Below are 25,410 nucleotides of genomic sequence, written 5' to 3'. Positions count from 1 at the left end.
TCTCAGCCGGGCGCGAGCGCGCCCCCTGGTGGCGGATGCAGCCCGACAGCCGGGCCCGGAACGAAACTGTCCGGCGGAACCTGGGGTGCGCGCTCGGAGTTTCCGGGGAAGAAGACAGAGCAGGACCCGAGCGCGACTGTTTCTAGGGTCGCGAAGGAGACGATGGCCGTGCGGGTGTGGGGGCTGCGGCTCTGGCGGGCCGCCCCCGGCAGCGGGGCCGGCTGGAGTGAGTCTCAGCGGCCGTAAGGACGGGAAGGGAGGATTAGAGGATGGTGTCTGCCCAGATTGGGTCCGAGGCGGGTCCCGGGGGTTCCGCGGAGCTAGGGGCGGAGGAGGGTCTTTAAGTCCCCGCTGTGGCGGCCGCCCCCTCCCGGCCTTGGGGTACAGATCTCGGGGCGCGGGAGGGACGGGGACGACAGGGGCGGGGCCGCGGGAGGAGCTTGGGGCGCCTCCGGGAGGGAGACCGCGTCCCCGTGCAAACACGTCCTTCTTTTCCCATTGGACTGGTACAAGCCTTGCCAAGTCCTCTGATTGGGGATTTGGAAGATAAGCGCAGCATTTCTCGCTCTAGATACGGAGAGTTTTGGCGTGGGGCCTCCTGTCTCTTGGAGCTTTCTTGTCCCCAAGACCTTTTCAGAGTGACAATTTTGCTCGCCTTTCCAGTGGTTGGTCTGGTTTTGACTCCACTTCCTGATTACTTTTGGCCCCTTACTGTAAAAGCACAGACGGGGATACGACCGAGGACACTGGTGGGCAGTGGAAATCTGGTGGTGAAGGAGCAACGTTGAAGGAAAGGCGCGGATCAGGGCCGGCTGCAGTTCTCTTCCGTGGGCGTTTTAATGATTAATATTAGAAAGGGGTTTAAGTTTACCTCTGAGCTTATTTTGGCGAACAGCATTAACAATTCCCTTGCCTCCTCTTCTCTCCTTGTTGGAGGATGGTGATGTGGGAGTGGAACAGGGTGGGGCAATATGGTATGTATTTTCTCAGTGTTCATATTTATTGTAACTTCTGCACAGGATTTATAGCAACATCCCCTGCTTCTCAGCTGTCACCGACGGAGCTGATAGAAGTGCAGAATGAGCTCTTCAACAAAGAGAAAAACAGGCAGCTATCATTAACTCCCCGAACTGAGAAGATTGAAGTTAAATACGTTGGGAAAGCTGACCCTGGCACTATCTTTGTGATGAATAAAAACATTTCAACTCCTTACAGTTGCGCCATGCGTAAGTAGTGAATTAGGATACCGTTTTGATGGTTTTACATACATCAGGAGAATAATGGGTACAGAGGAGACAAGATGTTGTAACTGCTCCCTAAACTTCCCGGAAGTTCTCCTTTATCTGGCATCTTACTGTATGTTCCCTGTGGGCTTAGCCGTTGAGGATACAGTGGCTCTTGTAAAGCTGGTATTGTAATGAATAAGTTGTCCTGGGACTTGCTGGGATCTGGCAGAGTTTGAGTGCTGTCATTGTTTCTGGCAGAAGGCAGACCTGAAAGCCTTGCTACTAGTGTGCTCGCCCCTTTTAGACGCACACTGGTGTAATGGGAGCAGGCACCACGAGAGTCCCATTAGAGGATTTTGGGACAGAGGGACTGCCCTGGCCTCAGATGATCAGCTTTTTTTGGCCTTCTTTTCCTTTTCTGCTCTTTATAGCCTGACTTAAATCTTTTATCTGCTTACCACTTGCCTCTGTGTGTGTGTTGTGTCTTTTTTTACATTTACATGTACATGTAGTAAATGTGTGAGTGCATAGGGTGAGTGTGATTGGGGTAAAAATATTTGTTCATATCTTAAGGGAGATAACAATGCCCTGTGTGTGACTTGGTGTGGAAATAAAGGGAACAAGGTCTCTATATTATTTTCAATCAAATGTTTTTGTCATAACTTTAATAGAACTGGTAACATTTAAATTCTAAAAGAACAAAAAGTAGATATGTACACCCATGTGCTCGCTTTTATATGACTAGCTGCATTGTTCAGATTTTTGGAAAACTCAGTGATGATTCCATTTAAGTAATTAGCTTTAGTTAAAATCTTAGGCTGACCTGCCGAGTGTGTACTCTCAATCTTCCTTTACTTTGGAACTTGAATTAGTACTTATAATTGCTTACTTGTTTTTTGAGCATTTATTGAACCTCTGCTGTAGGATAGGCATTAGCAAGAGAGAGGAGGCTAAGACAAAGCTCAGGCCCTTAAGGAGTTTTACACACATTACATGTAGAGATGAAGCCTCTGAACCTCTCTCAGCTCAGACTTACTCATCACTCATACCATCAATCATTCAATAAACTTTCACTGAGTACCTATTATATTTCAGGCCTGGTGCTAGACTCTAGATATACTGGTGAATGAGCAAAAATAGGCATGGTCCCTGCCTTATGGAACTTATTCAGACTTGTGGTTTGACCACTTCTGTGAGTAGCTGTGTACTCGAAAAACATCTGATCAGAGTTGGAGTTGCATTCTGGAGTCATAAGAGACCACAGCTGATTGCCTTATGTGTGAATTCATACTGATAATTAAAAACTGGTAACTATGGTATTTAACTTGAAAAGTCTATGTTAGGGAAGTAAGAGATGGTTTGGGAGCAAGACCCCAAACCCATCTAGAACAGACTTACTGGGGATGTATATTTATATATTTTCCCTTCTAAGGTGTGTGTGCATATATCCAAATATATCCACAGTGCTGTTCTCTGAATATTTAAGTGTAGCTCTTGGAAAACTGCTTTATTACTTAATAATAAAAGACAGATTAACTTCAAATTAGACTTGGCCTTAATGATTTTTGTTTGGGTAATTTCATTACTAGTTAGCAATACATTGAACGTGTTGGGAATATTTTCTTTAATTGGCTACACATCTTTTTTTTTTCTCCCAAAAACAGCTTGCAGAATCTTGTCTTTTTCTTGTTTTATTTCTTAACATAGCCCTGAAACATGTAACTTTTTGCTTGGGTTTTGTTAGAGTTAGATCTTCAATCTGTTTTGAATTCCTAGATTTAAGTGAGTGGTACTGCAAGAAGTCGATTCTGGCTCTTGTGGACGGACAGCCTTGGGACATGTATAAGCCTTTGACCAAGTCCTGTGAAATTAAGTTTCTTACTTTCAAAGACGATGATCCTGGAGAAGTCAATAAGGTATTTCTGCCTCTATGTCTTTGGTCCTCCCCGCCACCTCCCCATTTTTTTCTTCTCTTTTTTATTAAAATCTGTTTTCTGTGTAGTATGAAATGTACAGATACGGCCAAGGTCAGTTGTTGTACTGTACTAGATGATCAGGATTTTCCTTAGTAGATTAGGCATTTTCATAGTTCAGAAATCCTCATTGGCATTCATGTTTCTTTATTTTGGTTTGAGAAAACTATATGATGTGTCTTTTACATTCATATCTTTGTGCAGCTTACTTTTATTAATCACCCTGTGTATTGCAGTAATTTCATTCTTGCCTTTGATAATCTTTTCTGGATTATTTCAATAACTTTTTAACTTTCTTCCCCCAACCCTTTCTTTTAATCCAAAAGACTTCCTTAATAGTCCTGTAAGAGTTTTATTAAATGATATGACTAAGGATGATGTCACTTTTTCCTAAAGAACTCGCCTACCTGATAACTGTTCATGTGACTTTCCCAGCCCTGCACGGACACTTTTGTGACCCTGCCTGCCTTTTGAGCTTTACCTTGCACGGCATTTTTTCCACTTCCTCTTTGCTGCAGCCATGCTGGAGAACTTGGTCACTAATGGTTTCTGTTGTGTTATCCTCTTTGCTTTTGTTGATGTTCTTCCTTCGAGTATTTTCTTTCCTCCATTTAAAGTCCTGTTTATCTTTTACAGTTCAATTAAAATGCCATATGCTCTGTGGAACCTTCTCAGTTTCTTGTCAGAATGAATCCCTCTTTTCTTCTGGGCCTTACCACACTTGCCTAGTGTCTCTAGATACAGTATTTTGATTTTTTCTTGTAATAAGAACTGTTGAATGCAGTGGATTCTTGGCTCTGTGAAGACAGGGATCATGTCCCTTATTAGATCTTGTCTTTGACTTACATAGAGTAGGTGTTTAATAAATATTTGTTGAAATGAAATACTTAAAGAAGGAAATGGTAGACATGATATTTGTAGTAGCTAACATCGAACATTTTTTGTGTAGCAGGCACTGTTTTAGGTGATTCACAGGTATTAACTCATTTAATCCTCATTAAAAAATCCCATAAACGGTGCTGTTATCTCCATTTTACAGAGAAATAAACTGAGGCAAAGAGAGGTGCAGTAGTCTGACCAAGGTTACCAGTTTAGGAAGTGGCTGAGCCTGAATTGAACCTAGGCATTGACCCTAGAGTTCAACAGACATTAAAAAAAATCAAGTCAGATAGATGAGGAAGTGCATTTTACTGCTGACCTTCAAGGCCTGGGTTTGCATTTATTTTTAGTGTATTCATGTGGTTGTGTATCACACATTCTGGAGCAGTCTGTGCCACACACAACCAAATGAGTTCACTCTTGTCCTCAGATGTGGAGAAGAGCTCAGGAAGGTCAAGTGCCCAGTTATAGTAGTGCCAGTACAGAGCTTAAGCTGGTGCAGGACTTGTGTTTCTCTTTATGACTCTGAGAAGGTCATTGCATGGATACCTATATTAGGCATGTCTGTGGATCAAAATGTGCTAGTGAGATGAAAGCCAAGTTAACAGCGAGATTGCTTTGCTACTATGAGTAACTTAAATGATGTGCTGTGTGATGTTAGGTATAGGATAGGAGTCATAAATAATTCCTAAAAGTTGGGTTATCCCTCCATATTTATATATAGTATAAACAAGTACATATTTGTATATTTATTTTACTTTAGCATAAGTTTGTTAACAAGTCAACTTTATCGTGGGTTAAAAATAAAATTACTACCAGATAGTAAAACTGTTTATTGGTTGATAAACATAGTGTCTGATATTTTACACAAACATTGCTAACCACATGTAGTTGGTGCTTCATTCTTTTGTGGTTTTCGCTTTGGTAGAGGTAATGTCATGGTCTGATGGAAACTATTGCTAAATGCTGAGGGTGGACAGATATTTGAGAAATAGTTCCTAAGTCAAAAGTGAACCTAAATTTTTTTGTTTTTAATATTTCTTTATTTATTTGGTTGCACCAGTTAGTTGTGGCAGGTGGGCTCCTTAGTTGAGGTATGCGTGCGGGATCTAGTTCCCTGCCCAGGGATCAAACCTGGGCCCCTTTCATTGGGAGCGTGGAGTCTTATCCAGTGCCGCCACCAGGGAAGTCCCCCTCAATTTTAATATTGAAGAAATGTTAGTAAATCTTGGTGTTTATTATGTTTGTGTGTGTTTTATTTTTCTAGGCTTATTGGCGTTCTTGTGCCATGATGATGGGCTGTGTGATAGAGAGGGCATTCAAGGACGAATACATGGTCAGTCTGGTCAGAGCTCCAGAAGTTCCAGGTAATGTGCACGCACAAATAAGTAAGTAAACATGTATACACACCCACACACTTTCTGTAATCTTTGAATATTTTGGTACCTATTTTTGATGTATAGAGTTCACTTCTAATTTAATCTAATATAAATTACCATCATACATACATTCCATTTATTATGGGTAACAAAATCCATTCTATTTAATTATTGGTGGTCAATTATTAACACAATAGAATTGGAGGAGAATGTTTCTCTTGAATATGAATTTCATGTAATTACATTGTGTCAGTATTTATTTCTTACCACTTTAAGCACTTATTTCTAAGCAGAATGTGTGGAGGAGTAGGAGATGTGAGTATAAATAGACTTCTGTAAAAAGCTGTGTTTAGGTGGTACCATTTTACCAGAAATGACGCTGACACTGGAGAGGAACACCATTTTTGGAAGGTGGAAGAGTTCACATTCTTTGTAATTTTCCTAAAACTAGGATTTTGTAACAGTATGTGTAGTAGGATTACATTTGTGTTTTTTTCTTTTAAAAGGTAGAAGTTTATATACACCAAAAAATATTTGATTTGGCAATAAATGATTCTAACAAAAACAAAACAACAAAAGATGAAGACATTTAGAAGACATTAAAAAAGAAATTAAACATTTCATGTCCATTTATTCATTTACTTATTAAATATCTTATTCTTTAGGAATTGTTATATCTAGTAATTATTTGAAATCTCTGTGATGGTAATATTCCTGAAGAAAATGTGAGTGGTTAAAAAATACTGGTGATGTTGGGTTAACAAAAAGTTGAGTTAGTTTTATGGTGGGGGGAGAGTCGGTAGAGTTCTGACAAACAGCTGGAATAATGGTGACAGTTTTATAATTTGAAGTGTTGCAAGAGATTGTTGACCCTTCATTTTATGATCTAAATATTCATTTGTTGCAAATTTGTAACTTTCTACTCTAACAGATTTAACTTTGCTTTTCATTTTGGTTGGATTTACAGTAATTGCTGGAGCCTTCTGCTATGATGTGGTTTTGGATAAGAGACTTGATGAGTGGATGCCAACAAAAGTAAGTCTACTCTTTGGAGTATTAACTTTAGACTCTCTGCCTTTCTTTCTTAGAAAGATTCCTGTGTTGGTATTGTTGAATGGTACTGCATGTTGAGGATATTTAAAAGAATCAATCAATCTATCTTTATTGTTACTTTTTAGTGTATTTAAGACAGAGATATATGATTGAGGATATTCACAATAGTGTGGTACCCAGAATATAAAATATAGAAGCTTAACTATCTTCGTTGATGTGATGGTGGGAGGCCTGGAGCATCACCTCTTTGGATGCCCAGAGCACAATTTGAAAACCACTGCCCTAAGCCATTTTAAGCCTATTGCATACTGAGATCTTTCTATAAACAAGACTTATATTCGGGGCGGTGGGGGTGGTGAATTAAATTATCAGACTTTGACAAAGCTGACCCAAATAATAGCAAACTAAATAGCAACAAACTAGCTTCTTCTGGAATGGTCTGCCTTCATAATGAGGGTGCTCCTTGTTGGTTGGGGACTTGGGTAGCAGCAGGAGCCTGGCTAAGAGAGTGGACCTAGATCAGGTCCTGTATTATAGGTGGGGGGTGCTGACAGCTTTCCAAAGTCAAGCCTAGAGACTTAGTTGTGACTGGGGAGAATAGACAAATGCCTGATTCTTAATTAAGCAAGACTGTATGTTCTACAGCTTGGAAGTCTGGAGATCAGAAAAGGGGAGGCAGTGTAGTATACCATTTTATCAATTCCACTGTGTACATTTTTTTCACAATTTAATATCTCTGAAAACAAATGTGTCTTTTGTTTGTTCCTATAACAATTTTTTAAATTAAACTTTAGTTGAAGAAAATTATAGACACACATGGAGTTGTAAGTAATAGTACATAGAGATTCCATGTTCCTTTTACTCAGTTTTCCCCAATGGTATCATCTGGTGAAACCGTAGTAGCATATCACGACCAGGATATTGACACTGACAGAACCAAGATATAGAACATTTCTGTCACTGCCAGAGTCACTCACATTTCTCTTTAGTCTCCATCCCCTCATCCTTAAACTGTGGCAACCACTTATCTGTTCTCTATTTGTATAATTTTGTCATTTCAAGAATGTTATGTAAATGAAATCATTCAGTATGTAACTTTTGGGGATTGGCATTTTTCACTCAGTATAATTTTCTGGAGCAAATGTGACTTACAGTAGATGATTATAATTGGTAATGTTTTTTCTTAGTGGTACATCTTAGATTTAATGAAATAGTGTAGTTTCTAAAAGCAAAAATTTTGGAGTCAGGGAAGATCCAGGTTTAAGTGCTGGGTTTGAAACATTTCTTTTATATTCCTGCCCTTATTGCTTAATATCAAAAGGGAGAGAGGAGGGAAACCAGAAGGCAGAAAGAGAGAGAAAGGGAGAGAGGGAAGAGAGGTATCAGGAGAGATGGGAAGGGTGGTCAGGGGAGAGGTTGAAACAGTTTTTTCTTGATCTGTGGACTCTTGTCAATATAATTTCTTTTTTTTTCAAATCTGTGAAGATTCTTACTTTATTGGGGGATTTAAGTTAAAAAGTAAGGAGATCAAAATTTAACTCTCATTATCTATGAAACTTGCTGTCTCCTTTTCCTTTTTTAAAAGATAAAACTGAAATGTACAGTGTTAGTTAATTGCAGGTACCATGGGGTTGGGTGGAAGGCTTAGAGGAAGTAAGGGAGAGTTACATTCAAATAACAGCTGTGTTAAACCATGAATGTGGATTTGTTATACAGAAAATTATCCCTTTAAAATGGAGAAATCATTTCAAAAGAGTTTATTAGGAAGTTTATGGAAAGGATTTTTTTTTTAAGAAGACACATTTTATTTTTTTAATTATTTATTGGCCGAATGGTGTCTTCATTGCTGCGCCTGGGCTTTCTCTAGTTGTGGTGAGTGGTGGCTCCTCTTTGTTGTGGTGCACTGGCTTCTCATGGTGGCGGCTTCTCTTGTTTTGGGGCGTGGGCTTCAGTAGTTGTGGCACATGTGCTCAGTAATTGTGGCTTGTGGGCTTTAGAGCACAGGGCTTCATGTGGGATCTTTCTGGACCAGTGATTGAACCCATGTCCCCTGCATTGGCAGACGGATTTTTAACCACTGTGCCACCAGGGAAGTCCCTGGGAAGAATTTTGCTACAAAAATTCTTTACATAATAGTGCTTGATCTTTTATATATTAGTAATGATTTATAGTGTGAAAACTCAATTATAGTTTTTATTAAAAATCTCATAAACATTGTTAATGTGTATTATTAATCAGTCATTTTAGTTGTGTAAAATTGACATTTTCATTAAACAGAAATTTTTAATATCGGATTTATGCTATATTTTGGATATGGCCAATGATGACATTACATTTCCTAGTGAAACTTTCTGAATCATATAAACAATAATTTTTTCCTCATGCGTTTATTTAAGGTTAGTTTTACTCATAGTGTAAACGAATTTTTGTATCTTACTGTTTACTTATTAGCATTTCTACTTGTTGCACCATCATTTTAATATCTATAAGGCTGTATGATTTGAATGAAATGTTTTTTCAGATTTCTTTGTAGGATTATCCTTAATAATTATTTCTAATACAGGCTGATATTTGATTACAGCTTAATTACAACTTTTATAGTTTTGTAGGATTGGGAGAAATTGCTAACCGTACATTTTATGGTTCAAGTATTTAATTTAATTGCTTTCTTTCCTAGCAAATTTGCTTTTGCTTTTTGTTGTAGTTAGATTTATAATATTAGGCATACAATTTTATCTGCTTTATGAGAATTGTTTTTAAGTAAATTGCTACAAAAGGTTAATTAACACTTTCATTTTTAAGGAGAACTTACATTCTTTCACAAAAGATGCTCGTGCTTTAATTTATAAAGATCTTCCATTTGAAACTCTGGAAGTTGAAGCAAAAGTGGCATTAGAAATATTTCAACACAATAAGTAAGTGTTGGCTTCCTTTAAAACAAAATTAAACCTCCCAAAGTTGTATGTAATGAAGAAAATTCAGTTCTTAAGAATTTTTATATTTGATGTATATAGGACACATTTTACTTTTTAGCTCTGAGATCTCTTTTCTATACCAGCCTCTTTGCTTTTGTTTATCTCATTATTTATTAAACTGAGGAGTTTCACCTCCCCCACCCCTCTAACCTTTGATAATTTTCTTACTTTGTTTTACTTCTCTTTTTCTTTGGCCAGTCCTCCTCTTTATATCACGATATATCACAATATGTTTCCCTTTTTTTCCTTCCATTGTGAAGTGATAGCCTATTTTAAGAAACTGTATTTTTTGAATTTAAATTTATTTAAACTGTATTGCATTTAGCAGCCTTTCCTTCCCATCTTTGCACTCTTCAAATGAAAAGGGTAAAGCAGAAAGTGCCAGCTGTTTGGAGGCAGCTAACAGATGAAGTAAAGTGTTCCCCCAGATTTTCGTTTTCTGTACGGGAATTATCCATTTGATGAATTTTCTTTGCCAACGTTAAATCTGCTCTGGCTTCTCAATTCTCTTTCTCACTGAGAAAACTTCTATTTTATCTTCTGCTAATTGTGAGAACATAAATTTTAAGAATAATTTAATTGAGAATTTAAATTAGAATTAATTAGGAAGGGAAATCTGCACTGCAAAAAATAACATACATACTAGATTCTGAAGCCAAAATATGCACCTGCAAATTGCTAAAGGTGATAGATTGGAATTTCTTTAGCTATTTATAAATTGAGACACAGATTCTTGTGGGGCTAGTTTATAATATTTAGCATATTTTGGAACCAATATACTTAGAAAGCAGTAGGAATGTACTGAACTAGAGTAAAAATAGTTCTTTACAACTAAATTACCCTTAATTCTATAAGAAAATTCCTTTATCAGAATTTATCATCACCTCCCCCACCAAAATTCTGCAGCCGTGTTGTCCAATAGAAATATAATGTGAGTTATCTGCATAACTAAATTTCCTAGTAGCTACATTAAAAAAAATTCGAAATAAAGATGAAGTTAATTTTAATAATACATTTTCACTTAAACAGTGTATCTGAAATGTTATTTCAACATGTGATTAATATTAAAAAATTAATATTTTATATTCTCTTTTTTATATTAAGTCTTCAGAAGCTGGTGTGTATTTTACATGTAAGGTACATTTCAGTTAGGACTAATTACATTAAAATGCTCCATAGCTACCATGTTGAATGGCATACTCTAGACTTTCATTCCATGTACACTGAGATTTCCTGCCTGCCCCACCCCAACTGTCAAAGTCTAGGAAAGGCTTGTAGGACTTTGGTTACTTTAGGTGAATGTGTAAAGCGAGGTGCGAGATCATTTGGGGGCAAGTTTGAGGAGACAGAGTTTTGGATGGTTGAAGGTGGATCAGTGATTGGGCCTTTCTGCTGCAGGGGGAATCTTTCCGTGGCTTTGGCTCCCAGGGGACAGGAGCATCTCTTAGAGGTGGGTCAAGAGGAACAAGTATTCAAGGGAGTTGGCTCACTCAGTAATACACTGGGGCTCTGGCAGAATGGGTGTGGCAGTAAGTGGATATTTCTGCACAAACTATTGCTTCCCAACCTTGTCATACATGTGTGTAATGTTTGTTTAGTATTCTGGGATAAATAGGCAAGGCCCTTAATAGTAAGTGGTAAAGTCATGATTTGAACCTGGACTATGCAGTTCCATCTGTGCTATTAGCTATACTGACAGACTTGAGTAGAGGTGAGAGACATTTAGGCAGTAGAATTGACATGACTTAGAAATGAATTGGATGGGAGTGAGTGTGGTGGAAGAAACAGGAATCAGGGAAATCTCTGAAGTTTTTCTCTTGGACACGTGGGTGGTTGGTGGTGTCATTTACTAAGCTAGGGAATTCAGGAATAAGAATAAGTTTGGTGAGAAAGGGGGGGTAAGTTTTTGTTCAGTTTGAGAATTTGGGAGTGTAAGGTGCTTGTGGAACACCCTGGTGGATGTCCAGAAGTGTCTTGGATGCACATTTTGGTACTCAGAAGAGGTATGTGGGTTAGAAGCAGAGGTGTAGAAGATATAAATGCATAAGTGGTAATTCAAGCTGTGCAAATCAGGGTAGCCCAGAGAAGGATGCTTAGAGTGAAAAGAGTCTAAGGACAGAACCCTCGAAGGGCAGGGAAAGAGAAGGGTGGCCAGAGAGTTAGAATAACAAGCAGTAGGGAATGCCACGGAAGCCGGCGGAAAAAAACACTTTGAACAGTAGAAATAAAGACTGAATAGTGTCCACTAGATTGGCACCAAGGAGAACAGTTTGGTGGAGTTGTGAGGCTGTGGCCAGATTGAAGGAGGTGAGGCGTGAATGGGAGGTGAGGAAGGGGAGGGTCCAAGTGTACACTCATCTTTCAAAAACTGGCTGAAAAGGAAGAGAAAGGGAGGTGGCTTTAAACACTTTTTTGTACATTTAGAATTAAAACATTTTTTTCTTTGCTGCTTTTTAGGTACAAATTAGATTTTATAGAAGAGAAGGCATCTCAGAACCCAGAGAGAATAGTCAAGTTACACAGGTAAGTAAAAATTTAAAAATTGACTGCTATGCTAATTTATAGGAAGGTTTAGTTTTATTGTTACCTGACTGGTGTATGACTGAAAAAGATTTGTACCTTAATTTGTTGTTCTTATTACCTTACTTCTTACTGCTTTGTTCAGTTTTTTGATATGGTGGTAATTGGGAGCTTTAAGTTATCTTCAGGAACAGTTGTGGTTTCTGTTTCTCATTTTTTTGTTTGTTATTTTTATATTTTAAGAGTTGGAAACCATTGTTACAAAAATTTTTAGGGTTAATTTTTGAGTTATTTTTGAAATTGGGCAAAATATTCATTGTTGTGAATTGAACATAATTCATATGTATATAGAAATATGAATACTGACTAATTAGTTACTACTTATGTTACATATGAGGAAGTTCTATCACAATGTGCTTTCCAGTGCTGGGATGAGAGGTAAGACAATGCATTATGCAAAAAATGACTTCATGGCCTCAGTTTTCTCAACTTCATGTTTTCTTGACTCAGGTTTAACATTTTTCCTCTAGGAAGCTGTCTTACATGCTAAATTCTAAACTCTGTTGCAGTTAGTTGTTATAAGGTGATAGGTATCAGTTTTAGACATTGGATCTGCTTGATAGCATAATGTGCTCAGTGATCTTAAAAAAATCTTTAAAACTATATCAATGCTAAGTAAGAAAAAGATTCACTGATTTTAATTTCCAAAATTTTAGTCCTCTTCACTTGAGATCCTCACAGGGGCTAGTCGAGACAGAATTGATCCACGTGGATTGTTCTTCATTAGGGATGTAGTCGCAAAGAGAATGAATAGAATTTTTCCCCCCAAACTATGGTAAATGATTTGGTTTTGAGGTTTTATTTGTTTACTTTTAAAATCAGATTTGGTGACTTCATTGATGTGAGTGAGGGCCCTCTTATTCCAAGAACAAGTATTTGTTTCCAGTACGAAGTATCAGCAGTTCATAATCTTCAAGCCACCCAGTCGAGTCTTGTACGAAGATTCCAGGGTCTCTCTTTACCTGTGCACTTAAGAGTAAGTAAAGCTTAAAGTTTCATCTCATTCAATTTGGGTGTGGGTGTGATTCTGGTCTTGATTTTATACCAGTTTGAAGGACATACATTTTAGTTTTCATTAAGTTGTGTAACACTAATAGTTTGTCAGCGCGGGTTTATGATTAGAAATAATTTTACCCAGGATGTAAACAGATAATTTATGAAAGAAATATTAGTTGAAAAAATTAAATCAAATTGAGATAGTATTTTTAATATTTCAAATTAGTGTAAAGGAGGGTGCAGTGAGGAGTAGTGGAGCATGCATTGATAGGACCTTCTGGAGTGCCTTTTGGCCTTACCTTTTGCATATTCTTCTTCCTAATCTATTTTGAGGATCTGTTTCATATCATTTTCCATTTTACTCCCACCCCTTGCTAATCCTTTTTTTAATTAAACTTCTGATTTTGAGGTAATTGTAGATTTATATACAGTCCTAAGAAATAATACAGAGGAATCCCAAGTACATTTACCCAGTTTTTCCAGTGGTAACATGTTGCGAAACTATAGCACAATATCACAACCAGAGTATGGACGCTGATACAGTGAAGTTACAGAACAATTCCTTCACAAGGATCCCTCAGGTTGGCCTTTTATAGCCACAACCACTCACACCCACTCCACTCTGCCCTGCCTCAACCTCCTTGCTTTTGGTAACTACTCATTTGTTCTCCATTTCTATAATTTTGTCATTTCAAGAATGTCATATGAATGGGATCATTCACCGTTGTAATCTTTTGGGATTGGCTTTTTTCACTCGGCATAGTTCTCTGGAGATTCATCTGAATTGTTGCATGTGTCAGGATATCAATAGTTTGTTCCTTTTAATTGCTGAGTGGTATTCCTTGGTGTGGATATACCACAGTTGTTCAGCCGTTCACTTGTTAAAGGATATTTGGGTTGTTTCTGGTTACTTTGAATAAAGCTATTATGAATAAAGTTGTTGTGAACATTGGCATATAGGTTTTTGTGAATATATGTTTTCATTTCTTTGGGGTAAATGCCCAGGAGTACAATTGCTGGGTCATATGGTGGGGGCATATTTTGTTTTTTAAGAAACTACCAAACTAAATGCTAGTTTATATTCCCACCAGCAATGTGTGAATAATCAATTTTTCTAATCCTTGTCAGCATTTGATGTTGTCAGTTTTTATTTTAGCCATTCTGATGGGTTTGTAGTGATTTCTTATTGAACTTAATTTTCATTTCCCTATTGGCCAGTTGTGTTGAACATCTTTTCATGGGCTTATTTGCTATCTGTGTATCTTTTTCTGATGAAATGTCTGTTCTTTTGTCCATGTTCTAATTGGATTGTTTGCTTTTTTACTGTTGAGTTTTGAGAGTTTTTTTTTTAAGTATTCTTTAAGTTCTTTGCTAGACATGTAGTTTTCAAATATCTTCTTTTTGTCTGTAGCTTGTCTTTTCATCCTCTTCACTGGTTTTTACAGATAAACAGTTTTTCATTTTGATCTAGTCCAGCTGTCAGTTTTTCCCTTTATGGCTTGGGCTTTTGATGTCAATTCTAAGAATTCTTTGCCCAGCCCTAGATCCCAAAGATTCTCTCCTGTTCTTTTTCCTAAAAGTTTTCTAGTTTTATATTTAAGTTTATAGTTTATTTTGAGTTAAATTTTGTACAAGGTGTGAGATTTAGGGTGAGGTTCATTGGTTTTTTTTTTTTCCCTTTACGTATCAAATTGCTCCAGTACCATTTGTTGAAAAGGCTGTCCTTCCTATGTTGAGTTGCTTTTGTACTGTTGTTGAAAATCAGTGGTTATATATGTGTGGGTCTATTTCTGGGTTCTCCGTTGTATTCCGTTGATTTATGTGTCCGTCTCTCTTCCAGATATCACACAGTCTTGATTACTGTAGCTTTAATAGATATTAAAATCAGGTAGAATAATTCCTCCCATATTATTATTTGTTATAAAAATTGTTTTAGCTATTCTAGATCCTTTGCCTTTCCATTTAACTTTTTTCTATCAACAAATCTTGCTGGGATTTTGATAGGAATTTTATTAAACCTGTATATCAGATTGGGGAGAATTGATATCTTTACTGTATTGAGTCTTCCAGTCTGTGAACACAATATATCTTTTCATTTATTTAAATCTTCTTTCATCCCTTTCATCAGCATTTTGTGATTTTGAGCATACGTGTCTTTTATGTGTTTTTTTCCACACATCTGCCTTTCCTAGCTTTTTCCATTTCAGTAAATGACGCTGTCATCTACCCGGCTGTTTGAGGTAATCCTTGATTCTGTTTCCCTCATAGCCATGTGCCACTCCATCCATAAGCAAGTCCTTTCAACTCTTAACCCTAAAACATAGCCCAGATGCGTCCACTGCATAGCATCTCATCTACTGCTGCTTTCCTTGCCTCAGTCCCTCTCTCTCTTCACTCCCCTTCCTTGCTTTCATTCTTGCCCCCCACAGCACATTCTCTACCAAAATGATCCTTTTGATTTACAAATCAGATTATGCAATTCCTCTGCCCGAAACGTTCAGTGGCTTCTTATGAACAAATGCCAGCCCTTCACTCTGTCTTGCAAAGGCCTGTGTTGTGTGGCTCCTGCCTCTGTCTCTGACTTCATCTCATATCGCTTTCTCCATCATCCGTTGTATTCCACTCACACCTTAAAGTCTCCCACCTGCTGTTCATTTTGAGCCAGGTATGGTTTTCCCTTTAAACATACCATGCTGCTCTTCCTCCAGAAGGTTTGCATATACGTATTGAGTACCTTTTATTACAGATTTTACCAGCTCATCCAGTTTCAAATAGTTCTCGACTCACCCATATCCCTCAGTATCACGTTCAACTGACTTAGTAACATTGATGTGGTCATTTTGCACTTTTCAGTTTTCATTTATGCGCTCTGATAATCCTCTGCTACATAAGATTGTTAAGAAATGAGGAAATTGGGTTATAGAAATAGCTTTATTGTTGTCTTCATTAGTTTTTACTTGTTCTTTAGGATAACTTACTAAATCCTCTAGGTCTACCCTTTCAGTGTGAGATGTCACAATTGGTTCTTTATGAACCTTTCCTTGTGATTGCTTGTGATTTGAAGAATGACCACTAATGTTGAAATTGGCTTTTTAAGAAAAGAACAGTGGGAAAGTGGTACAGATTTTTGCTTCCCATTAGAAGGAATGCTTTCTGTGGTGGTAATGATTAAGAAGGACAGAGAGGAAGAATGGCATATTCAGTCCTTAAGTCTTTTTTTCTTAAATGCTAAACAAAGCAGCTGTTCTGTAGAGTATGTGCCTTTTTTCCCTACTTGAACACACTTTTGTAACCACAGAGCCTCATTAGTACTGCCTAACTTTTTATGTATTTGTTTTGTTTAAACCCTATGTAAAGACTCCTCCTCTTTTATTTTAACTTTTGTGTTTTATTTAATTCATAGTAAATCTTTTTTCTCAAGGCACAGTTTACAATATGGAATAAACTATTGGAAAGGTCTCGGAAAATGGTAAGTGTTTTTGACAGCATGTAAGTACATTTCTATGAAGAAATTTTCCTTAAAATTTTGAAAGCAACCACTACTACCACAACAACAAAATAATAAAGAAAAAAGAAGGAGAAAGAAAGAAAAAAAGCAGTTAGTTGTCTCAATAGCTAAAGCAGTATTGTGGCTGTTGACCCTGTTAGTATTTTGTCAAGAGAAAAGTTATTTGGCAATTCTCTTTGTTTTTGTTTGTTAATATCATGGGAATGGTACTGTAGAACTTGAAGAAAAATAAGAATATCACTAGATAGTAGTTATAGTTCTTAATGGTTGTAATGGTGTTAATTAGGCCTTATGATTTTTTGTGAAGTTGATGAACATTTAAAGATTTGTCAGATATGTTTTAAAGCTGCCTTCAGAGTTGACATATTAAATGTGCAGATGTTCTGAAAACCAAATTTGAATGCTTGTGTTGTAGTTTATTCTGTGTCACTGGCATCTAGACTTCACAAATAGGAGTGATGATATTTCTTGACCACAACTATCCCTATTGACTCTTCCAGAGACTAAGTGTTAACTTTTTACTTACATCATTTGATAGCTGCCCTGTGTATCCCGGCCTCATGAACCCTTCCTAGTTACCCTAATTTTCCACTCTAGTCAAGCTTACAAGCACACATCAAACTTACTTTCTTGTTTTTTTTGTTTTTGTTTTAGTTTACTTTCTCCTATCACTTCATTTTTTTCCAGCTTTATTGAAATATCATTGATATACAACATTGTGTAGTTTTAAGGTGTACTATGTAATGATTTGATATATGTATATATTGTAAAATGATTAACACAGTAAGATTAGTTCACACATCCATTATCTCAGAGAGTTAGTTTTTTTTTAATGGTGAGAACGTTTAAAATTACTCTCTTAGCAACTTTCAGATATGTAATGCATATTGTTAACTCAAACTTATTTTCAAGTTTGTTTCTTTATGACAGTTATGTCTGGACTCTGTTTCTCATCCTCCTCCTATTTATATTTTACTCATTCTTCAAGACCTTGCCCAAGTCTTACCTTCTCCATGAAACAGTCTCAGAGTAATCTCTGAACAAATATCCATCCCTGCAATTTCTTCTTGATGGTGTACCTCCTCATGTTGTTTTCTGATTATTTTTGCTAGTACATTCAGGTTTGTTATATACTGTGTGCAGTGCCACAGTTTGAACACAACACTTGGCTTATGGGGGATTACCTAATAAATAATTTATTGAACATTTTGCATGATGATGTGCAAACCTAGTCTTTATTAATGACTTTCTAGATAGAATTTACTATTTAGGCACTTAGCTATAATGTTTTTGTGTAAAGGCGATGCAAATTTTCTTTTTCTCATGAGAAGAAAGTGCTTTTGAATAGGTGGAATAACTGTCTCTTTGGTTGGTCACAATGTCCATCTTAGATTAAGAAACTAGAGAAAAAAATGAGTATATAAGAAATGGAGAAAAATAGTAGAGACAGTAACCTAGAGTATCTCGTAGGAATCAGTGAGTAGCTGTTTTTGCAACATTTATTTTGGTTCAGTTTCCTTCTACTGTTCATTTGCTCGTCTGGAGGGAGTAGGTTAAACATATGGTTCATTGATTTAATTACACAGACTGATTGTTTTGTGCTAGAACAGTGCGTACAGCAATGAACAAAATCTTTGTGCTGTCTTCAAGGAAGTTACTTGAACAAAATAACTAGACTTGTAAGCAGACAGTTCAGGTGTATATGTGGGACACATGCTGGGGGGTTGGTTAAGGAAGGTTCCCAGGAATTGGTGTTTCTTAAGCCGGTTTTAATGGATGAATAAAAGTGGGCCAGGCAGATAATTTGCTTGGGGATGGATTTATCTCAGAGGAAGCTACTCACTTCCTAAGAGGCATGGAGGGGTGGAGTGCATGGTGAATGTGAGATGAATCTGGACGTGTAGTCACATGGAGGGTGGCTGATGAGTCCAGATCAGTTCATTGGAAACAGAACATGAGGAAATAGAACATGTCTTCCTTGATGTGGAATTTGCATTCCCCTCTTGAAGGCGGTTGGAGGTAACTGGAGAATTTGAATAAGGAAGTGACCTATTGGGAAACTATTCCTGTTTAAAAGCTCATTCTGGGGGCAGCATGGAAGCTAACTGTGACTTAAGCCAGCAGTCCTGTAGGGGATGATGAGATTCTGAAATTACAGCAGGGCTGTGAAAATGGCTGTGAGAGTTACTTAGGTGGAATTAATATGACTATTGATTAATTATGCGATAAGAGAACTGTGTGTTGGGCATCTAGATAGAGCCCTTCCCTGAAATAGATAATGCAGGAAGAAGGGCAGGTTTTGGAGTGATGAGGAACACAGTTTAGCTCTGTTTGCTTGCTATGTCTGAGTGACATGTGATAGAAATACTAAGATACTATTTCTACTAAACCTGTAATATACTATGTTCAAAATAGGTTGATTTTTTTCAACAAAATAGATTGATTTAAAATACCTTGTTGCAGTACTGCTGATATTTTTCTTATACTAATGGTTTCATTTTATAGATGAAAAATAAAATGATAAGCTTGAGAAACCTAGATATATGCCTCAGGTTATATTTTTAATGGAATTGTACTTGGTAATTTATATTAAGAACTTGGTTGTGTAAGTTTTCTTTTCTTTCTACTTAACTTTCTATAATAATTACTATTGAAGGAGAAAGGCAAAGAAAGGGTCATTATAAGACAAAGACTGTGCAGTGATTTTAAATGGTGGGTGAAGGGTAAAACTAAAAGTGTTTATTAGAAAAGTAAAGCTGTTTATGTTTTTACAGGTAACTGAAGATCAAACTAAGCCTACAGAGGAAAGTGCATCTACCTAGTAACGTCCTCAAATTTAAATATGTATAGTAAATTAAAATAAAAGTTTTCTATGTAATGTTTGTGTGTGCTTATAAAATTAACTTTTTCTCCCTAAGATATATACTGATGTTTACTTTTTCCTTTCTCTAAAGGATAAAACAACTTATGTCCACAATAAAAATTTTACACAGAAACAGCCTTGCCCCCTCCTACTCACCAGATGTAACACATTGGCATGTTTTCTCCTTTCAGTCCTTTTTTGTACATGTATAAACATATATGCACAAATACAATTGCAATCTTTTACAAACATAAATAGGATCATACTAGTTTCCATTTTTCACTGTTTTAAACAGAGATGCAGTAACCATCCTTGTGCCAAATGGCAAGTGTTTTGTGGATAAATAGATTAACTGACTATTTACTGAGTAACTGAGTATTTCCTATATATTGGCCATTGTGCTAATCTTTTCACATGAAATCTCTTATTTAATCCTTACAACAGTCTGTTGAGAAGGTTTTTCCATTTTGTAAATGAGGAAACTGGGGAGCATAGAGCTGCCAAGTAGCAAAGCTGGAATTTGGACCCAGGTGCTTTCCCTCACGTGCTCTTGTTCATGTTTAACAGGTACAATGTGTATTTGTGAATCTTTCTGAAGATACTAAGAGAGTTACATTCATTCATTTGTTCGTTCATTTATTTCCTAGTCCCTGAATGATCTCTTTCCTCTAGAGTTGGATTTTTTGCTTATCTCAGTCTTTCATGTTTCGGGCTTTTTTTTTTTTTTCAAATCTAGTGATTATTGGTTGTTAGTTTTAGCTGAAAATGTGGCTGTAGGGAGATTGAGTGGTAGCTCTGTGGTATGGGTGAGTTTTAGCTTTTCTGAGGATGAGTAGGTGAAGCTGGCTGTTATGATGGGGATTTTCTAATGTTAGAATGAAGAGCTTGTCAGTCTTGGTGACTGGTTTCTGTAATGACTATTCTCATTCTCCCCAGACTGTTCTGTTACTTATTTTATGAGCGCCCTCTAATATTTTATCTGTGGGAAAATATCTGGATGAATCTGAAGGCCCTTCTGTATTTGGAGGTAGAGGGTAGGGGGTAGAGATCTACTGGTTTGTATATAGACCTTTAGTTGATCCCATTCTCTTTAGCCCCTCTTCTCTCTTCCACCATCTTTGAGATTCTCCAGGGTAGCTGGCAGGTTGGCTCGCTCTTCTGCTGGACTCCCCCAAGGATCCTAGGCAGTGACATCCTCTGCTGTTGCATTGGTCACTTCATTGTCCATCTTTTAACAATTGGGTGAAATTTCACATCTGCTACTGCTTTCCTCTGCCATCCCCTTTGTTGTTTGTGGATTTATACTTTGAATTTTTTTTCTTTTAAAAAATTGTGAAATATTTTGAGCCTACAAAAAATAATTTAATAAACCCTTATATGGATGGACAGTTTTCATACTTTTTGGGCACCTAGCCCTGCTTGAGCATCCACTGTTTGGTGACTTCCTCCTTTATATCTCATCTTACCAAGTGGAGAGTGAAACAATTTCCAGACTTTCCTTAGTCAGGGCCCAGACAGGCGTCCTAGGCTTACTATTTAGACACACCTGTGTGAAATTTGAAAGTGATGCTGTGAAGACAGTGTCATATAGGATCCTGTTTGTCGAGGGAATCGGTGACGTGTGGCCTCTGAGCCTAGCCTTGTGAACCATTTGTTTTTTGCTTAAACTAGTAGAGCAGATCTTGTTGTTTGCAACCAAGAATGTTGACATACAGCCACTATCCAAATTAACCATTGTTAACCTTTTCCCTTACCAAAACCTTTTTTTTTTTTGAAACCAAAGGCATTTATTGCATTGTTTTTGAGTTTGGATTTGGGCCTCTAACACCCGAAATAAATATTTCCCATAAAGTTCTAGCATCATTTCACAGTGATTCATTTTAATCAATCTCCCACATTTGCTGTGGTACCATATTTAAAGCATTAACAGGATTTATGCTGCTGTTCTAAGTAAGAAATTAGTCAAATAATATACGGTTCTTGATATTAAAAAGATATACCATAAATTACTAATAAAAAATATCAAATTGTACACTTTAAAAAGAAAAAAAAAAACAAAAAAATAAAAACAAAACAAAAAGATATACCAGTTAACACAATTCAAAAAAGTTACAATTAACCATTTTTCATTCAAATAATCATAATCTAGCTACTAGAGAAACATGACTTCATCACAAGGCAATTTTTATGTTAGGCAAATGTGGAATGCTGAAAGATGCAACCATCTGTGTTTATTCAAAATTTAGGACTTTATTTTCTGCAGTTATTTTCAAATTTTGTATAAAGTTAATATAAACAATCCATAATAGAGCATTCAAGATCATTTTTAGAAGTACAAGTCCAAGTAAGATTATATCTTTACCAAGTTACAAAATTTTGAGAAATCAATATGATATTCTCCAATACAACAATGTGATTTTTTCTGTTAGAGTCATACATTACAGAGAATTTTAATACAGAAAATATCATCTGAGAACCAAGTAGAAACCACGTCTTTTTGTTTTTAGAAACAATCTTTTTTTTTTTTAGTTTAATTGAATTTTATTTTTTTTGTTGGAATATAATTGCTTTACACTCTTGTATACCAGTTTTTGAGGTATACCAAAGTCAATCAGCTGTATTTATACACATATCCCCATATTCCCTCCCTCCACTGACTCCCCCCCACCCGACCTGTGCCGGCCCTCTAAGGCATCACCCGTCATCGAGTTGATCTCCCTTTGTTATACAGCAACTTCCCACTGGCTATCTATTTTACAGTTGGTAGTATATATATGTCTGTGCTACTCTCTCACTTCGTCCCAGCTTCCCCTTCACCCCCCACCCCCCCAACCTCGTGTCCTCCAGTCCATTCTCTGCATCTGCATCCTTATTCTTGTCTTGTCACTGGGTTCATTAGTACCATTTTTTTTTTTTCTTTCAGATTCTGTATATATAAGTAAGCTTACAATATTTGTTTTTCTCTTTCTGGCTTCACTCTGTATTACAGACTCTAGGTCTATCCACCTCCTTACATATAGCTCCATCTCATTCCTTTTCCTAGCTGAGTAATATTCCATTGTATATATATGCCACATCTTCTTTATCCATTCATTTGTAGATGGGCATTTAGGTTGCTTCCATGTCCTGGCTATTGTAAATAGTGCTGCAATGAACATTATGGTACATGTTTCTTTTTGGATTATGGTTTTCTCTGAGTATATGCCCAGTAGGGTAGTTCTATTTTTAGTTTTTTAAGGAACCTCCTAACTGTTTTCCATAGTGGCTGTACCAACTTACATTCCCACAACAGTACAGGAGAGTTCCCTTTTCTGCACACCCTCTCCAACATTTATTGTTTCTAGATGTTTTGATGATGGCCATTCTGACTGATGTGAGGTGATACCTCATTGTGGCTTTGACTTGCATTTCTCTAATGATTAGTGATGTTGAGCATCTTTTCATGTGTTTTTTGGCTATCTGTATGTCTTCTTTGGAGAAATGTCTATTTAGGTCCTCCACCCATTTGTGGATTGGGTTGTTTGCTTTTTTGGTATTAAGCTGCATGAGCTGCTTGTATGTTTTGGAGGTTAATTCTTTGTCCATTGTTTCATTGGCAAGTATTTTCTCCCATTCTGAGGGTTGTCTTCTAGTCTTGTTTATGGTTTCTTTTGCTGTGCAAAAGCTTTTAAGTTTCTTTAGGTCCCATTTGTTTCTTTTTGATTTTCTTTCCATTATTCTAGGTGGTGGGTCAAAAAGGATCTTGCTTTGATGTATGTCATAGAGTGTTCTGCCTATGTTTTCCTTTAGGAGTTTTATAGTGTCTGGCCTTACATGTAGGTCTTTAATCCATTTGGAGTTTATTTTTGTGTATGGTGTTAGGAAGTATTCTAATTTCATTCTTTTACATGTAGCTGTCCAATTTTCCCAGCACCACTTATTGAAGAGGCTGTCTTTTTTCCATTGTATATTCTTGCCTCCTTTGTCAAAGATAAGGTGCCCATATGTGCTTAGGTTTACCTCTGAGTTCTCTATTCTGTTCCATTGATCTTCCTTTCTGTTTTTGTGCCAGTACCATACTGTCTTGATCACTATGGCCTTGTAGTATAGTTTGAAGTCAGGAAGCCTAATTCCACCAACTCCATTTTTCCTTCTCAAGATTGCTTTGGCTATTCGGGGTCTTTTGCATTTCCATATAAATCATAAGATTTCTTGTTCTAGTTCTGTGAAAAATGCCATTGGTAATTTGATAGGGATTGCGTTGAATCTGTAAATTGCTTTGGGTAGTGCAGTCATTTTCACAATGTTGATTCTTCCAATCCAGGAACATAGTATGTCCCTCTATCTGTTTGTGTCGTCTTTGATTTCTTTCATCAATGTCTTAAAGTTTTCTGCATACAGATCTTTTGCCTCCTTAGGCAGGTTTATTCCTAGGTATTTTATTCTTTTTGTTGCAGTGGTAAATGGGAGATTTTCCTTAATTTTTCTTTCTGCTCTTCCATTGTTAGTGTATAGGAATGCAAGAGATTTCTGCACATTAATTTTGTATCCTGCTACTTTACTAAATTCATCAGTTATTGCTAGCAGTTTTCTGGTAGAGTCAGGTTTTCTGTGTATAATATCATGTCATCTGCAAAGAGTGATGATTTTACTTCTTCTTTTCCAATTTGGATTCCTTTTATTTCATGTTCTTCTCTGATCGCTGTGGCTAAAACTTCCAAAACTATGTTAAATAATAATGGTGAGAGTGTGCACCCTTGTCTTGTTCCTGTTCTTAGAGGGAATGCTTTCAGTTTTTCACCATTTAGAACGATGCTGGCTTTTGGTTTCTCATATATGGCTTTTATTATGTTGAGGTAATTTCCTTCTATGCCCGTTTTCTGGAGAGTTTTTATCATAAATGGATGTTGAATTTTGTCAAAAGCTTTTTCTGCATCTATTGAGATTATCATATGGTTTTTATCCTTCAATTTGTTGATATGATGTATCATGTTGATTGATTTGCATATATTGAAGAATCCTTGCATCCCAGGGATAAATCCCACTTGATCATGGTGTATGATTTTTTAATGTGCTGTTGGATTCTGTTAGCTAGTATTTTGTTGAGGATTTTTGCATCTATATTTATCAGTGATATTGGCCTGTAATTTTCTTTTTTTGTGTGACATTTTTGCCTGGTTTTGGTATCAGGGTGATGGTGGCCTTGTAGAATGAGTTTGGGAATGTTCCTCCTTCTGCTATATTTTGGAAGAGTTTGAGAAGGATAGGTGTTAGCTCTTCTCTAAATGTTTGATAGAATTCACTTGTGAATCCATCTGGCCCTGGGCTTTTGTTTGTTGGGAGATTTTTAATCACAGTCTCAATTTCCATACTTGTGATTGGTCTGTTCATAGTTTCTATTTCTTCCTGGTTCAGTCTTGGAAGATTGTATTTTTCTAAGAATGTATCCATTTCTTCTAGGTTATCCAATTTATTGGCGTATAGTTGCTTGTAGTAGTCTCTCATGATCTTTGGTATCTCTGTGGTGTCCATTGTTACTACTCCTTTTTCATTTCTAATTCTGTTGATTTCCGTCTTCTCCCTTTTTTTCCTGATGAGTCTGGCTAATGGTTTATCAATTTTGTTTATCTTCTCAAAGAACCAGCTTTTAGTTTCATTAATTTTTTCTATTGTTTCCTTCCTTTCTTTTTCATTTATTTCTGATCTGATCTTTATGATTTCTTTCCTTCTGCTCACTTTGGGGTTTCTTTGTTCTTCTTTCTCTAATTGTTTTAGGTGTAAGTTTAGGTTGTTTATTCGATAATTTTCTTGTTTCTTAAGGTAGGACTGTATTGCTATAAACTTCCCTCTTAGAACTGCTTTTGCTGTGTCCCATAGGTTTTGAGTTGTTGTGTTTTCATTGTCATTTGTTTCTAGATAGTTTTTGATTTCCTCTTTGATTTCTTTAGTGATTTCTTGGTTGTTTAATAGTGAATTGTTTAGCCCCCATGTGTTTGTAT

At 36.7% G+C, this 25,410-nt stretch overlaps 1 protein-coding gene across 1 annotated transcript; it reads left to right on the top strand.

Moving 5' to 3' along the window:
* Window positions 1–71: 71 nt before the first annotated feature.
* Window positions 72–19,565, top strand: MRPL39 (mitochondrial ribosomal protein L39). The gene is made up of 10 exons (XM_057696874.1): window positions 72–226; window positions 1,020–1,226; window positions 3,003–3,142; window positions 5,346–5,445; window positions 6,425–6,492; window positions 9,313–9,425; window positions 11,943–12,008; window positions 12,888–13,041; window positions 16,483–16,530; window positions 19,344–19,565. The coding sequence occupies exons 1-10, from the start codon at window positions 163–165 to the stop codon at window positions 19,389–19,391; spliced, it is 1,008 nt and encodes a 335-aa protein (XP_057552857.1). The 5' UTR covers window positions 72–162; the 3' UTR covers window positions 19,392–19,565.
* Window positions 19,566–25,410: the final 5,845 nt, after the last annotated feature.

The sequence above is a fragment of the Hippopotamus amphibius genome, chromosome 10, assembly GCF_030028045.1.
Source record: "Hippopotamus amphibius kiboko isolate mHipAmp2 chromosome 10, mHipAmp2.hap2, whole genome shotgun sequence".
Classification (NCBI taxonomy): domain Eukaryota; kingdom Metazoa; phylum Chordata; class Mammalia; order Artiodactyla; family Hippopotamidae; genus Hippopotamus; species Hippopotamus amphibius.
Note: the sequence above shows the minus strand (reverse complement) of the source record. Positions and strands in the feature narration are given on the sequence as shown.

What these genes read in the sequence shown, in the direction of transcription:
- MRPL39 (XM_057696874.1), top strand. Translation starts at nt 163, where the DNA reads ATGGCCGTGCGGGTGTGGGGGCTGCGGCTCTGGCGGGCCGCCCCCGGC. An exon ending in ATCCTGGAGAAGTCAATAAG is followed by an intron (nt 3,143 to 5,345) that starts GTATTTCTGCCT and finishes TTATTTTTCTAG; the next exon opens with GCTTATTGGCGTTCTTGTGC. An exon ending in GAAATATTTCAACACAATAA is followed by an intron (nt 9,426 to 11,942) that starts GTAAGTGTTGGC and finishes GCTGCTTTTTAG; the next exon opens with GTACAAATTAGATTTTATAG.